The following is a 17429-nucleotide window of genomic DNA, read 5'->3' on the forward strand; positions in this document are numbered from 1 at the left end:
TACAGTCCACTTCAGGTATCTGTCTTCACTAGCGTCACACGCTGACATGTCTTTCATGGCGTCGCCTGGCAGGTGTCATCACGTCGACGGTGAGCTTTGATCGTGAGCGCCAGAGGGAGTTCACGCTGTCGGTGACGGCTACGGATCAAGCCGAGGAGCCGCTCATTGGCATCTGTCAGATTACTGTCCTCATTGCCGACCAGAACGACAACGATCCCAAGTTTGAGAACAGCCGCTACCAGTGTAAGAGTTAACTACTTATAAGCCTTAGCATCAACTACTACGCTTTGAGCTATTTCTGTGGCGGCATTGCTGCTAAAGCTACAAATGATTGTCCTGAAGCTGTATATTAAGTTGTATTGCAACTAATAATACAGTTGTTATGGCTGCAAACGAAGTGTAGTACTTCAGCTATTTGTGCCACCAAAAACAACAACACAGTAACTAGCACTGCTAATGAAACTACTGCTATTACTACTGTGTCAATTGCTGCACTTGGCTACGTACACCTACTGTAAATCTTTTGATTACATAAGTGCATTCACACTGAGAAGTGCAACAAAATGCAGTACTCAGTATTCAGATGCTGTACTCAACACGCCCCAATGGTTAATGTTCAGTAGTCTTGGCTACGTAGCAGAAGAGGAGGGACTATCTTGAGTGGTTGCAATTCACAACTAGAAAGGAGAGAAGAAGAAGAAGAAGAAGAAGTGGAGAAATATTGTGAGCGTCATTCCAGTAAGTGTGCAACAACAGTAATGGATTTGGGACAGCACTACACCGTCATATTGACTCACTCAGGAACTATGTACGCAATATACATAGTATACATATTGAAGTATAGTGAAGGAAGTATTCCGTTTGAAACACAGCCATAGTCTTTATTTGAGCTAACTGGTACCGGTGGCCCACCTCTTGGGCTCCATGTTCGTACGAGCGCAGCTGTTGCTCATTAATATTCATCAGCTGCGCTCACACTCGGGAATGTTCTCAGCTGTCGCTCAGCTTGTCCTCCCTCGGATTTGTTTTGTGTGACACAAGACGGAGATGCACTCGGCTTTAGAGTTTCCTCCTCCCCTTGTCATTCGTGCCCACTTCCGCTCGCCGCCGCCAGACCTTCTGTTGGGTGCTGGTGGGATCAGGTGAAGTTTGTTAGTCGGCTGCTAGTCGTCATTCCGCATCCTCGTCATCCAGGGAAGCTCTTAAGGCTGATGAAATATTTGCCGGCGGCTCCCGCAAGTGCGTGTTTGTTTATGATGTGTGCAAATATGTGTTTTGATAAGCGTCGCGTCACAAGTCGTCCTCGTCAGATTAGGAGAGTGCCTCATTAACTATTTAACAGCCAGATTGAAATCTTTCTGGGACATGAATTCTTCCAACATTCATCACCATACATTTAGACTGATATATAAATTCTAATAATATTAATATCTGAAGCAGATGCTTGTCTGTAGTAGTCTGCAGTGTTGTTTAAATTAAAGTTGTTACTTCTTCGAGGGCAGGGGTTTTCCCAGTGAGCCATTTGGTGATTTGCTGCACACAATGTTACTACCTGATACTTGATAGCCTGTTCTGAGTGTAATACCGTTGACCGGCAGCATATAATTAGCGAGTAGCTACTTTTTACCTGGGGTGCTGGAACAGCAGAACTCTTCAAAGCATGTTTCTTCCTCTGTCTTGGGTATGTAGGAACGTAATTGTCCTGGCTGAAGTGTGAATGTTTCATTTTGGCCACTTTGGTTCCCACTTTATAGCCTATATGACAAGAAGTAAAGTTGTCAAGTAGCAATGTCCGTAACAGGATAACAATGGAATATCCAGTATAGGGTGATACAGACCCATTTTTGTTGTTACAGCCCAGATAATTACAAGCCTGCATCATTTTTGTTTCTTTTGTGACAATACCAACCTAGCTGTCAGTTTAAATCTCTCGCATCGCAGCAGTCAACATCCGCGCATGTGAACACTGTGAAACACATACGCAGGCGGCAGCGCGCAGTGATGCAAAGGGAGAGAAAGTAATGCCGAGTGGTTGTGAGGTCTGCCTTTTTCGTGGAAAACGGTTTTGTGATGCAAATGTATTACTCTTTTGAACGCATATTGTTTTGAGAAGCAAAACGCTCTACTTAAGTGACCGCACCAACTAGCCGGAACTACTATCCTCAACACCAAAAACCGACCAGAACTCTGCAGAACTCTGAAAACCGAAAGAATTTTTAAAAATAATGTACATCCAATTAATCCGTTCCAGACACCCAAAAATATTATATATAAAATATACAAAAAATACATTTAATAGAGAATAATTATAGTTTTACATTCTGAAAACAATGTGAAATAATTGTAAATGGCAAATGAAATGGATAAATGGACATTTAACATCATTTTTGCCATTATTGAAGACGTATTGGTGAATACGGTGAGGAGCGAAGACGCAAAAGGGAGGGGGTGCCATCTTTGTACTTTGTGATGGATTATTCCTTGAATTCAATAGTGTTTCTCACCTTCTTTATCAAATTATTGACACTCGCAACTTTCTTTGGCCCCATGGCGAGTTATTTAGCAGTCGCACGCAATAAAAAATGCACCAATGCCTAGGGTGCTTTGTTTGGGTACTCGATTATACAGAATGTTACAGTACAGGGCAAACAAACTAGTTTGTTAGGTGCAATACTGCGCAAAAACTGAGACAAATTGCAGGTGATTTTTTTTGTTGAAAACCGAATCATATGAAAAGTGGGGCGTATGAAAACCGAGGTTTGACTGTACCTGAACCCTTTTGCATGGATGTTGGCGTACATCATGGTTATATTTAAAGTCAAAAACAGCAACTGACACAAATGTTTTTGCCAACCATCCTCTGCCGGGCCGCTATCTTTGTAGAAGTGCACCATGGGAGTTTTGGGCTTCCTCAGTAGAACCTGACACGAGTTGTAAAAAAAACAACAACCAAAAAACAACATTATCTCCGACATGATGCTTGAAACGCGGCATCAGGAAGTCAAACATCCTCCTCTCCTCTCGCCTCTGATGCGTGTTTTTGTTGCGTGATCAGCACTGACACGCGGCCCAGTCAGCAGGAACTGGGCTTGTTTTCCATAAAAGTGAAAATGGCATCTGTTGACTTTGCAGACCGAGAAACGGCAAAGTGAGGTGACACAATGCTGCGCTGGGCGCTATTAACATATCTGCTGAGAGGACAATAAAGCCATGTTGTCCTCAGTCACATCAAATATTTAATACCGCCACAGTTTGCAATCTGTACTTTGTGATCCAGTCTCTGGTAAATGTAGACCGACACCGCTAATTGTAACAGCAGCATGTGACCTATGTTCTGTCATCACATCACTCAGACTTCCTTCGTGAGGACACCCCGGTGGGAACGAGTTTCCTGCGAGCAGCAGCGCACGACGACGACCAGGGCAGCAACGCGGCCATCACCTACTCACTATCTAAGCAGAAACCATCTTACCTGCACATCAACCCCAGCACAGGATGGATCTACGTCAACCAGCCCATTTCACAGGTGAGATGAAGCATCCATGACAGCCCCTGAGAAACACCGTCCCGGAGTGATTAGTCATCACTTTTTGGAGTGTATGTGAGCGTCTTTCAAATGGAATTGTCTTGTGACACGAGATCTTGTGTGTGCATGCATGTGTGCGTGTGGGTGCGTGTGCACGCGTTAAAATTTCCCTACAGTGCATAACCTTCTGCACGCTACACTCCTCCGCGTTCTTCCACTTCCTCCTTGCTGTCATATATGTTTTTTCCATTCAAATTCACATGCCGAGCTCTGATTTCATTCACTTCTGCCACCTTGTGGATGTTTGTATGGCATCTATTTGTATGCAGTTGCGTCATCACCTCTTTTTGCCTCTCATGCAAAAAAACGTAAAAGACGTATAAATATGTCTTTGGGATCGGGCGTTCAGGTTTGTAAAAACGTATAACGACGTCTTTGGTATTGAATGAGTTCATATATTTTGAGAAACTGTAATAGAGTGAAGCTGCAAAATTCGAAGTGCGACTGGACTGTAAGTCACAGGACCAGCCAAATTGTGAAAAAAGTGCAACGTATAGTCCGGAAAATATGGTATGAATGAGATATATGATCAGATACGAGACTAATTTGCTTTGTCACCCACAACACAAAGCTAAGATGTTCAGATATCTTAGCAGCCATTAATTTTTCCCTTTCTGGAAAAGTTTGGACACCCCTGCTTTCAAGAATTACACTTGTGAGGACCATCGTTGAAGGCGCCAACAAAGATAAAGTTAGAACAAAGAGTGCTTCAAAAACATGTTTTTGTATTTTAACCAATATTATTTTCAAGGACACTTCATTTCCAAATTTAGTAATTCACGTGTCTTCGCCCACTCTTTTAACCTTCACTCACAGGCTGCTTTGTTAGAAATGAATACATATTACATCAGTGGGGTTCAAAATGCAGACCGCGGGGCGATTGCAACCCGCAGCTTGTTGTTCATTGGCCCAGGGCATAGTCGAACAATACAATTAAACCTGGCTCACATTAGAACATCACAAAGGAGGACTAGGGTGACACTGAAAGGGGAAGAAGTAGGCTGTTTTTTTATTGAAATATATTTAACTGCCAAGCATATCTTGGATTAGTATTAGCATGTTTAATTAGCAGCATTATTTGAGAAGAAATAGTAAATTCAATAATATTAAATGATGAAATAAGGAATACAACATAAATAAAATAATTAACATACTACATTCATTAACATCATTTTTCTGTGTGTGTCTGCTGTATGTGTGATGTTTTATGCGTCTCCTCCTCGCAGACATCCAAGATCAACCAGCAGATCGTGGCATCGGACGGCGGCAACCGCAGCACCTCTGTGGAGCTGACCGTCATCATCACTAACGTCCACAACCAGCCCCCCCACTGGCAGCAGTTCGAGTACTGGGTCACTGTGCCCGAGAACACCGTGAGAGACGCCAAAATTGTGGTGAGCCCACAGGAACACACACCTCTCTCTCCTTTGGGTCCGCTCGCGTTGTCGTTGCGTTCCGTGGCCACTTCATTAAGTACACCTGTTCATACTGTACTGCTAATGAGTGCCATGGCTCCTTCCTCTACCCCGCTGTTCTCATCACACGGTGGAGGAACAGGAGTTTTAAATTTAGCAAGCTGTTTATTACATCGCTAACGAGGCGGAGGCGGGCACGTGCTGTCAGTTTTTGTTTTTTTTTAACGGATATAAGATTATTTTAAAACTTCACCACACATGACTTTTTAACAAAAGTACTGGGACACCCATGGGAAGTGAAAAGTGAATAAAATGTGTAGTCTTTGCAGCGTTAACAGCTTCCACTCTTGCGGAAGGTGGAGGACCAAAGGGTGTCCATTTGCGACCCGAAGCTGTTTTTTTATTGGCCCACGGCACATTCTAAAAATACAATTAAATAAGAAAACAACAGCAAAAATGGGAAAAGAAACAGCAGTAATTTTAGGAGAATATATTAGGAGAATAAAGTTATCATATTGCGAGAAAAAAATGGTCATCTTATGGGAAATATTTTTTAAGCATTTTTTTTTTAAGCATAAATTTGAAATACGTAATAAAGAACGAAGATGTTATCTAAGTCAAAGTAAAAAGAAAATGTAAATGTTGAAATATTTGAAAAAAATAAACAACAGAAGGGAAAAAAATATTTTTTTTAAAAAGTGTAATTTATGGAGAAAAGGTCCATAATAATAATAATAGCCTTTTGAATCTAGATCACAAAGCTGAACTGCATCTTAGCATATCTACATATGTTGCGTTGCAAAATATCAAAGTGTCCCTTGCATCCTTTCATTTTTCAGCCTGTGGCCCTCACTGGAAAAAGTTTGGACACCCCTGATCTAAAAGATGTCGTAGTTTTTCCCACAGTAACCTCCTCCAAGAAAGTCTTCATGGGAACAGAAAAGGGTCTTACCCAAAATGTTCCCAACAAGTTGTCCAAAATGTCTTGCTAAGATGATGAATGAAGATTCATGGACAACTAACGACTCAGGTCCAACCTCTCATTGCCTGATTCATTCATTAAGATCTGTGTCCCAACACTTTTGTCCATACTTGCACAGCCACATGCTCTGCAGCCACCTTAATGGGAGCTTGTGTGCGTGTGTGTGTTAGGTGTGTAGTAGGTGGCGTGATGGTGCAGCTGATGGTCCGGCTGAGAGTGTTTCAGTGTTTTAAGTGCTTGGACAGCATTTCTCACTCAGCGTCCTCCTGCATCACCACCAGGAAACACGGTACCTTTAGTGGAAACTTTGTGGGGTTTTTTTTTTTCCAGGCTCGGACCAACGTAGCATTTTTTGGAGGAGATGTAGAGGTTATGTGAGGGTCATGTAATAGACAAGGAACACGTTTTATGTCAGTGAACTACTTTAATGTGAAGTTTTCACAATGTAAACTACAAAATGCAATAATAAAGTGTTAGATTGATATCTCTCTGACAGTCCCCATCAAAAGTGAGCATTATTATCTGATTATTATCTAAGACTGAATTTTTTATACAGCTCTTGTACTTCTGTGATTGTCAGAATGTTCCAGAATGTTTTTTTAAAGTCATATCTCGTAGCAACAAGAATCCAAGTTCGCCCTTCTGAGCGTTTGTGTAGCTTCATATCCTTAGAAGGAACGATCCGCAGGCCGTAACCCTCAAAGGCGACAAGCACTGGGGTTCTTTTCACGCATCGTCATGGCCAAGCTCTCGCTCTGTGTGTCTGAACTTTGTCAGAGTCATTGTGAAGATGAACGACCTCCAGAAGTTGTGTCCGAACCAGGAGGAGCTTGTCCCCTCTCTGGCTGCATTCTGCACACGTCAGAAATATCCTTTCCATCAGCTCAAAGCCTGTAATGTAATGCATGGTCGCAAATGACCACAATGTATCCCACAGGGCATTCCTTGCATTCGGGGTGTAGATATAGAATCAAATATGATGGGAATAAAGTCATAATATTACAAGACGTAAATTCACACAGATAGTTTAAGAAGAAAGTTGAAATATTTGGAACACTTTTCAAAATAAACGTTAGCAATCATGGGCATTTTCACCGACAGTATATCACAAAGCTGAGATGCATTTTTTTCTTGAAATATTTGTAACTTCTTGTTGCTTTACAACATCTCAAAGCGGCCCCATCCTTTCATTGTTCACTATGTGGCCCTCTGTGGAAAAAGTGTGGACACCCCTGCTTTATGTGTTTATGATTTCGTACGTGGAACTTAAACCTGTTCAACAAAAAAATGAGATAATAATGAAACTGTTAACTGTTTTGGAAATACTACTACTAACTATCCTGTTTACCCTACCCAGACCGTCAAGGCCACGTCCGCCCTGGGCGACCCGAGGGTCACCTACAACCTGGAGGAGGGCCAGGTGCCCGAGACCAATATGCCGGTGCGCTTTTACATCAAACCCAACCGGGCGGGCGGCTCAGCGTCCATCTTGGTGGCGGAGAACCTCGACTACGAGACCACGCGCTTCTTTGCCCTTAGGGTTCGAGTGCAGAACGTCGCCGCCGTGCCACTGGCCTCCTTCACCACAGTCTACGTCAACGTGACAGGTGAGGACACCACCTTATTAATAGGAACACTGTAGTTTTTAATCACATTATTGCTGTGAATGTCAGCCTCTTTATGTAATGAATTATTCCTTCATCTTTTACTTAATGCTATTTTATTCGTGAGCTTATTCGTATACAGTCTTTTATGGTGCATAAATCAGTGAGGGCCACAACGAGGCTATGAAAAAGGAAAGGATGCAAGGGCCACTTTGGTATTTTGTAAATGCTAAGAAGTTATTGCAAGAAAAAGACAGCATCTCAGCTTTGTGATATAGGTGAAAAAGCCTATTATTAGTATTAATTTCAGTCTTTTTTTCCCATTTTTGCTGTATTTTTTTTACATTTTCCCCAAAAATCCTCGTAATTTTTTCCTTGTAATATTATGACTTAATTCCCATAATATTTTCAATTTATTCCCATAATATCACTTTTTTTCCAAGCAAATTTCCAAAAATTACTTTTTCTTTTTTTGTCTGTTTCTTTTTGTCTTTTTTTTTACTTTTAAAAAATTACGTATTTTTTCTTTAATATTTCAACTTTATTACTACTTTATTTTTCCTCATATTACAAGTTTATTCTTGTAAAATGATGACAGGTTTTTTTGTTACAATACGACTTTTTCCTCTTAATATTTTAACTTTATTCGCATAAAATTACAGCAGTTTTTTTTCCATTTCTGCTGTTGTTTTTTTAATTTCAAACTATTTCAACTTTCTTTTTGTAAACCTTCTTGTCATAGTTATGACTTTATTCCCATATTTTTACTTCATTCTCGTAATGTTATAACTTTTACCACAACCTAATTTTCCACAACTTCACTTTGTTTTGTTTGTCTTTCATTTAAAAAAATGACGTCTTTGTCTTTATACATTAGATTAGATTAGATTAGATTAGATTAGATTAGATTAGATTAGATTAGATTAGATTCGTTTTGATTCGTTTCGATTCAATTCGATTTTTCTCAAAATATTTTGACTTTATTGTTGAAAAATTACTGCTGATTTTTAATTTTTGCTGCTGTTATTTTTTTTTGTTTTATTGTTATGAAACCATATTTCTTGCATATGAAAGTATCTTTAATATTTAACATAAATTGTTTTTCCTGTATTTGCCTTTGTTTTATTGTTTTTTTAGTAACTATATTGTCAGTTGTCTTTTACAATTGTGTAAGGATAGTATTTTTACTTTTATGCTGATGATTTTAATATATGTCATTTGTCAAACAGCTTTTTTCCACCAACAGCTTAGCATCTTATGACAGAGGAGATTTATCAGGAGTCTACACATCAGTTAATCACATTCCAAAACAACTGCAAATATTTCAGACTTGAAGTGCGTCTGGATGTTTAACCGAGGCTGCAAGTGCTTCTCCTCTCACTCTTTGAGAGCTCATTAGTTGTTTTTGTGAATAGTTAACGTTCCTAGCATCTATCAGTCAAACTGCAGAAAGCTGAGCTAACAAGCGACAGTGTAATGCTGGGAAATAATGAGGGTGAAAACAGACATGAAGTGAAATTTGGATTTGTGTTGGTCTGCATTGGCTCCACGCCGCCTCTTGCTGGCCCTGACTCATGGGCCGCTCAGCATCTGTCGCTGGTGGATGGAGGGAAAGTGGAGGAGAGGCTTGATCGGCTTTGAACAACAAAGAACATCAGAGGATGGAATTGGCTGAGCGGCGCTCGGAGGCGAGCTGGCGAGTTGCTTTGTGGATTCCTTAGGCTTTTTGCAGGATTAAAAAAACAACTAAGAATTCTGATTGAAAGATTTATTTTGTTTTTTTTTTAATCTGAGTTAGTCATTGTGACACTTTCATGTTCAACTCTCCTCTCTGCAGACGTGAACGACAACGTTCCTTTCTTCCTGTCGTCCACCTACGAGGCCACGGTTCCAGAGGGAGCCGAGGTCGGCACGTCGGTGGCTCAGGTGTCGGCCATCGACTTGGACTCGGGCCTGCACGGCATGGTGACAATCTCCCTGAGAAACTTCGTCACGACTGTCACTTCCTGCTTCTTTTTCTCTGCATGTCTTTCCTCGCCTGTGCAGGTTGACTACACGATCCTGAAGGACGAGAGCGGCGACTCGCAGCTCTTCCGTATCGACCCACGCAGTGGCGTCATCACTACCCGGGCTTCCTTCGACCGCGAGCAGAAAGCCTCCTACCTGATCGAGGTGCAGTCGCAGGACGGCTCAGAGTCAGCACGATCGGGCCAGCAGGGCCAGCCCAACACTGGTACCACTCACAGAACCAACACGGACTAGTCCACCGTGTTGCATATTTGCCGATTAATGCGTCCTCTGTTCAGACACGGCCTACGTCAGGATCTTTGTTACCGACGTCAACGACAACGCTCCGACGTTTGCCCGCTCGGTGTACGAGGTGAGCGTGGAGGAGGACAAGGAGGTGGGCTATGTGCTCATCACTGTTACCGCCAACGACGAAGACGAAGGTCAGTCACCTCTTCCTCAACAGGGCCTGTGCTGGTCGCAGCCAAGTAGCGCATTCCATTTTGACTCAGTTGCTCAAACTTTCCTTAAAATATCCCCAATATTCATAGAAGTAGGAAACCCTTTATCGATGTTCACTTTTGTATGGATAGGTGTTCAAATTTAGCTGACAAGTTTTGAGCATTAGTGTTTCTATCGACTTTCTCTAACATGCACGTTAAAACACGGCAGCCGTCACCTCCCTCCCCCCCGACCAGACCTCCAACTCTTTTGTGCCCTCCCCCCACGTCGTTGTCACTGCTTGTTAGCGAGTGCCGTCACCGCTCCCTTGAGCACCATAGTTTTGATGTTTGCCTCTTTGTGTTTGTCCCTCGCTCCTCTTCTTCCCCTGCTCTTCTCCAATGTGCAGCAGGAGGCGACAAATAAACAAAACAAGCGTCGCTCTCTTCGTCTCTCATCTTTTCACTTCGACTCACAGCGTCAAGTGTGAGAGTGACATTTGATGTACAAAATGTAAAACACAGATGAACAAAACACCACACGGTAACAGACCAGCAGAAAGATCAGCTCAACAACAGTCCAATATATTTACACAGCAGGGACAGGACTAATGTTGACACACGTGGTGATCTTTTAGGCATTTCTTGACATTAAGTTTAAAATGTTGTGAAGTGTTGAGTCTCGAACAGCTGATGGTAAAGAATTCCACATCCCTGCTGCTCTAATTGAAAAACTGTTTTGTCCAAATGATGTTGATTTAAAATTGACATAACACTCTGCTTTAGAGGCTCTGGTAGACCTAAAGCCTGCTTCATCACATGACTTCACAAAGTGTCTGAGCAGTGGAGGGCGTGACAAATCATCCCTCGCTACATCGCACTTCGAACATCACGACACACTCCAGAGCGAATTTCAAAAATGATTAATAAATGATCGCTGTTTTGTGGTTGAATATTATGTGTTTTTATATATTTATATTATTATATCCATCCATCCATTTTCTATGCCGCTTCTCCTCATTAGGGTCGCGGGGGTATGCTGGAGCCTATCCCAGCTGACTTTGGGCGACAGGCGGGGTACACCCTGGACTGGTCGCCAGCCAATCGCAGGTCACATATAGACAAACAACCATTCACACTCACATTCATACCTATGGACAATGTAGAGTCGCCAATTAACCTAACATGCATGTTTTTGGAATGTGGGAGGAAACCGGAGTACCCGGAGAAAACCCATTAGTTTATTATATTATATATTATTAGTAAAACAAATATGCATATTTAAGCAAATTTGACTTGTTTTTGGGCAGCATTAGCATTTAAATTACATTGTCAAGCATAAATGAACTAATTAAATTAAATATTAAATAACAAATAATAAATAAATTAAATAACTAAAATACAAATACACGGCAGAAAAGGCATTCTAATTGTGAATGTAGTATTCAGCATGGGCCACTAGGTGTGAGTAATTGTTCGGTGAGACAAGCATCAGACAGAACTGGCATTCATTGCAGGTTTAAATTATATCACAATAGCCGCAATAATAATAACATAATAATCATAACAATAACATGGGCTGCTGTTGGGGCCATGACCCACGACAGGCTAAAACTTCTCTCTCCAACTTCCTGTCCTCCACACATCTGTCCGCCCGCAACTAAGGTTCCCAAGGGAACACATTTACTGTGACACACACAAGCAGGAGTATTATTTACGTCTTAAATGGCTTATTTACTCTTATTATGACTACTGTATTCGGTAATACAAGTGTGAAGCCATTTAAAGCCGCCATTAGAATACAGTGATGAGAGAATAGCCATCGCTGGAAGTACGCTGTCCAGAAAAAAACAATAAGTAACGGTTAATGTGTGAGTCTGTTATCTTATTTATGTGTAATATGTCTTATTGTCTCTGATTATATCTACAATATTGGGTAATACAAATCAAAAGGTGATTATATCGGTGTTATTTCATGTCTAGAGGGCGCTAATAATGTTAAAAAACATTTAGAAGATCGCAAAGAGTTTTTATGTACTAAAACTATGAAAATAATTCATTTATTAATATTGAATCCTACTTTGCAGAAATTCACTTATCCCTGTCTGAAACCAATTAACCGCCCTAAAAGAGAGACGACTGCAGAACAAACTCATTATCATCCAAAAAAATCATATTTTCCAACAGTTTATTTTAACCTTTAACTCTTCCGTTCTCCTGCCTATCGGGAGACATATTGGTACCGCCTTTGTGTTGATATTCAGGATTTATAGGGGCTCTCCGAGGAGTAAAGCCTGGTTTATGCTTTCCACATCCACGAGGTCCGTGCGGACAAATGACGTCAATTTCGCACCCACGCCCCTTTGAGCGGCCGTTTTCATGCGGAAAATTACCGCTCCGCGCACCTTCAAAATTTTTCTAACTTCTTGGACGGACACTCGCGGAAAAAAATGTCAGACGAGCAGGAGATCCTTGCAGCTGAAGTACAGAAATACCGGCAGTTATATGAGGCAGCCAAACCTGACGCACAATAGTTTAATCATAAAGAAACACTGAAACAAGTTGTGTTTTAAGTCAAGTTGTTTTTTTTTTTTTATTTTCTTTTGCGGTGTTCAGCATGCCTTTTGTAAGCACATTCTCCTGCCGGGGTACAAGTCTGTGTGGTGGGAAGAATGACGAGATGCGATTGCACCACTCCTATTCAAAGGACGAGTGGACCACCTTCTCTTCCTTTTCTGTCGCAGCAGCAAATAAATACCACGCAATTCCTCTTCTTCAAGAAGTAGACGCACAAGTGTTGCCATGTTGGAAGTCAAGTAAACAATGGCAAACTTCTTCTGCTCTAGTTTAGTACCGTGGTAGATGCGTGTTTTTCATACACTGCCCCCAGTGTATCGAAAACAGGAGCAGACGCCGTACGGAGTATAAAGTCAAACATGGTCTCTCCAGCGGATTTCCGCACGGCTCTTTTGGCTCGTTTGAGTGGAGTATAACCCAGCCTTACCACACCTTCCTTCATCAAAACCAATGTAAGAGCTGCACTCAATATAAAAGTTGCACGTTTACAAAGACCAAACTAGAACTCCGCCAAGGTCCAACAATATTTAAACATGTCCTTCTGAGTCAGGTCATTAAAAAAATCATTAAGTGCAGGGCAATACTGTTTCACTTCTGTCCTGTAGGTGGTTATAATGCAAAATAAAAGTGGGTGCCAACTGCCACAAAGCAATTTTTTCACCACAGCTCCATCTTATGGCTGTGGCGGGTCACTACACCATTTTGCCCCAAAGCAAGCGGGTAATGCTCACTTTTGATTTAAACTCTTAGAGAGGTATTCATTTTACAATTTGGTTGTTATTGTGTACTGTGTCATACTGAGCTGTTTGTAATATTTACTTTATGTGTTCATGTTGATTTGGAGTTTGTTGAGATATTAAAAGGCAGAGTGTAGCATGGATGAACTCGCCGTCCTCCCACTCCTCCCTTCTCTAAAGCTGATTAAGCTGCGCAGCTCTTTGTCACCCTGTGTGATTTCAGCATCCTGCTCGGCCCTCCGAGTGGAAAATTTGCCGAACTAAGTGCGTCTGGTAATGAGATCAAAAGGCTGTTTAAAATTCTGCCGAGTCGGCTGTTTGTGTCGCCTGGAGCTTCAGTGCACACACACAGAGACTTAAACACATAAACACATTCATAAACACACATATAGATACAGTCACAGATACACACACTCAGTGGATGAGCTCACACACACACTCCAGGCTCAAGTGAAGTTGAGCGTTAACCTTCTTCAGTGTCATACAAGTGTAAAAAGAACTCTTAATTGTGATACTGGAGTCTTACTGCTTTTCATGTGAGTCATCTTACATCACCTGCCTGTCTATATTCTTCTTAACTGTTTGGTGCTTACTGACCTGAGCTCTCGCGAGGTACGCTGACATCTTGCAATGGAAGTTCTCAGGTTTTGTGGGACTTTAGAGGTGTATTTTCCCCAAATTGGTCAAATTCCAAATTGTATGACCTCAGGGGCATTGGATTGTAGTGGTTCGACTGTAGTGGTTCAGTGCCACATTTGGTGTCTGTCACCTGCTTTATTGAATGAAAGGCAATGAAGCTTCATGAAAAGTCCTTCTCTATTTTTTTAAATCATGATGCCATGAAACTTTCAGCAGCGGTGACGCTGGAGAGTTGACCTGCAGACGCAGCTGAGGGACAACTTTCCCCTCAGGTCTACCTCACAAGGAGCTCACTTCTGACCTTAATCTCATTTTAGAGCCTCCTGCTATGCCACAAATTAAATCAGCCCCCCGTGTGTGTATCTGTGTGTGCGTGTGTGTGTGTGTTTGTGATTGTGTGTGTGTGTGAGTGAGAAGAGGGCACTGCCATATGGCCTGGCTGATCATTAGTGAGGCTGCTGCAGGCGAGGAACCGCTGGAGCTACTCCCCTTACACACATTTCAACACACACACACACACACACACTCAGCAACTTGCAGAGTGTCACGACACATCGTGTTCAAAGGCTGTGAAGGGCCGGTGAGCTTCTGCTTTTACACACACACGCACGCACAGACACACACTCCAGTGTGGTGATGAAGGTCCTGCATGTCTCCACAGATGGTGATAGTCTGCTAAATTCTCCTCGGTGCCAGTAAATGTTGTGCAAGCCCGACCCAGGCGGACCTGCCTCTGGGCTCCCATCATGCATCTGTGTGTGTGTCTGTGTGTGCGTGTGTGTGTATGTTTGAATGTTTCAACACAGGCATGTTTACCAAGGCCAAGTGTGCAAAACACATTTCTGCTACTTTACCAGGAAAAAACGGAAAGATCTCGTTTGAATTCTGTTTTTTTCTTCTGGTCTATTCTTTCCATTAATAAGATTAGGATTACCAAATTATAAGAAACGGATTTGAATCCATCAAAAGTTAGAATTATTATTTATGTTAAGGCTGATTTTTTCATGCATGTGGATGTCTTTTTGTTTATGTAGAGAATATTAAAGAACAGGGCTACAACATGCACATGCAAATATGCTGGAGACTGATCATTTACATTTAAAGTCACTTGGCAGGTTACAATAAAAGATGCACAAATGCAAGAATTGATATAAGTTATGTAAATGTATTAAGATTATCAGTGTCAAATAGATAGAATAGATATACATAGGGCACTTTTCATCCAAGACTGGACCTAACCCCTCAAAGTGGTCTGTCCTCTCCACAGGTGCCAACGCCAAGCTACGCTACCAGATCGCCGCGGGAAACACCATGGGCATTTTTGATGTGGAGCCCGAGGTGGGCACCATCTTTGTGGCCCAGCCGCTCGACTACGAGATGGAGCGGCGCTATGAGCTGCGACTGGTCGCCTCCGATGGCAAGTGGGAGAACGAGACGCTGGTGGTGGTGCAGGTGATCAACCTCAACGACGAGGCGCCCGTCTTCAGCCAGACGGAATACCACGCCGTCGTCACAGAGGAGCTGACGGAACTTCCTGTATTAATCATGGAGGTACAATTAATTAACCGCTTTTTAGGATCTCCTGCTTTTTAACCGAAAGTGATGGACATGTCCTGGTTTTCATTGTTTTTATTTGGGTCATTAAATCAACCAGCATGAAGGTACTCTGCTGCATGTGACTTGCATGTCACTTTTTGACAGCAAAAAGCCAAAGACGCTTGCCAAGTTGAAGTCTTGTCAAATTGGGGACGTCCTGCACATCGGTGGTTCAAATCCCCAAGTTCTTGCGACTTTAGAGGCAAAATATTGGTTACATTCCAAAAGTCAGCAAGCATTTGACCTCAGGTTCTTGTGTCGTTCTGTTCTTGGAATCATTTTGGTGCCCGTTTTTGAACATTCTTCCTTTTACTGTCTTTGATTAAAGGTAGTGTTTTGTATTCTAACAATCCATACAGAGGAGACATACTTTAAATACAGTAGTCCCTCGTTTATGGCAGTTGATTGGTCCCAGACCAGACCGTGATAAGTGAAATTCTGCAAAGTAGGATTCCTTATTCATAAATCGAATATTTCTGTAGTTAGAGTATAGAAAACCTGTTTACCAGCTTCTAAATATGTTTTTTAACTTTATTAGAGCCCTCTAGACATGAAAAAACACATCGATAGTCACCTTCACACTCGTATTACCCAATTTAGTAGACATAACAACAGTAAATAATCCATCTAAGACATAAATAAGACTTGTGCTTGTGTGTGTTGCTGTAAATGTGTTCCTAGGGGGGCTGAGTGGGGGGCTGAGTGGGGGGCAGAAAGGAAGTCAGAGTTTGTTTTTAGCTTGGTGTGGTTTACGGCCACAACCATAGCCCATATTGGGGTTTCTTGGCTTATTATTAAACCTGCAATAAAAGCCTGTTGTTCCGGCTATCAAGTATGGTGCTTGTGTGTCTCACCAAACCCTAGTGACCAGTGTGGAATACTACATATCATCACAAAGTCTTTGGATGCATCTTCTGAATGTCTTATATTTGTATTTTAGTTCATTTACCGTAAAGCACCGTGTATAAACCCCACTTTTTTTCCACTGGTAAGAAGCAAAAAATCAGGGTGCGGTTTATACACGATGACAGGTATGTGACCAGACGCAGAAATTGACGAGAAGTCCATTTTAGAATAGCCGTCTGTGGGTCAGACAGTTGCTTTGACTTTAGCGCCCTCTGCTGTACAGTTGCTGAAAATGCTTGTATATGCAACTAACTTATCTGACGGCTGTGTGTATTTTCACACAGTGAAACGATCTCTTTATACACTGAAGCTAACTTAAGCTTCCATTAAAACATTGCAGTTGTAAAATAAAAACAATACAACGTTGGAGTTTATTCAAATTCACACTGAAGCAATGCAATAAAATAATAATAGAGAAAAAGAGAAGCAGTGAAAGATAAGATATCAAAACATCTCAGAAAATTGCAAATTTCTTTATTTTGATTTTTTATTATTATTATTATTATTATTATTATTATTATTAATCTGTGCTTAGCCATAATATTAGCCATAAGATCTACATGCCGAAGTTCAGATTTCTCCTTTATTCTTCTTTTTGAAATTGCTTAGTACCTTTACGCATGTTGATTTGAGATGAAAGAGTTGGCAAGCATTTATGCCGTGAGCCTGAAAATGGGAGGCGGTTAATACACAGGTGCGGTTTATACACGGTGCTTTACGGTATCTATTTTTATGCTTGAAAATGCTTAATTTAGGCAAAAAATATGTCAAATTTGCTTATATGACTAATAATAGGTTGTATGCAACCACAAAACAACATGACTTATTAATTTATATATTTTTGGAAACCCATGATAGAGTGAAGTCGCAAAATTTGAAGCGTCAAGTGTCGAGTAGACATACTTTAAAAATATTGAAATTACGGTATAAGGCGTCCTTG

General features: G+C 41.5%; 1 protein-coding gene across 2 annotated transcripts in view; it reads left to right on the top strand.

Annotated features, from left to right (window-relative positions):
- Positions 1-17429, top strand: part of si:dkey-22o22.2 (neural-cadherin) — an 85891-nt gene that overhangs the window by 52723 nt on the left and 15739 nt on the right. For both annotated transcript variants that reach the window (XM_054781432.1, XM_054781433.1), the window contains exons 10-17: positions 73-243; positions 3354-3526; positions 4813-4980; positions 7341-7590; positions 9425-9552; positions 9634-9820; positions 9894-10037; positions 15255-15538. In XM_054781432.1, coding sequence (XP_054637407.1) covers positions 73-243; positions 3354-3526; positions 4813-4980; positions 7341-7590; positions 9425-9552; positions 9634-9820; positions 9894-10037; positions 15255-15538 — 1505 coding nt within the window. The remainder of the gene's footprint in view (positions 1-72; positions 244-3353; positions 3527-4812; positions 4981-7340; positions 7591-9424; positions 9553-9633; positions 9821-9893; positions 10038-15254; positions 15539-17429) is intronic.

Source organism: Dunckerocampus dactyliophorus, chromosome 7 (genome assembly GCF_027744805.1).
Source record: "Dunckerocampus dactyliophorus isolate RoL2022-P2 chromosome 7, RoL_Ddac_1.1, whole genome shotgun sequence".
Classification (NCBI taxonomy): domain Eukaryota; kingdom Metazoa; phylum Chordata; class Actinopteri; order Syngnathiformes; family Syngnathidae; genus Dunckerocampus; species Dunckerocampus dactyliophorus.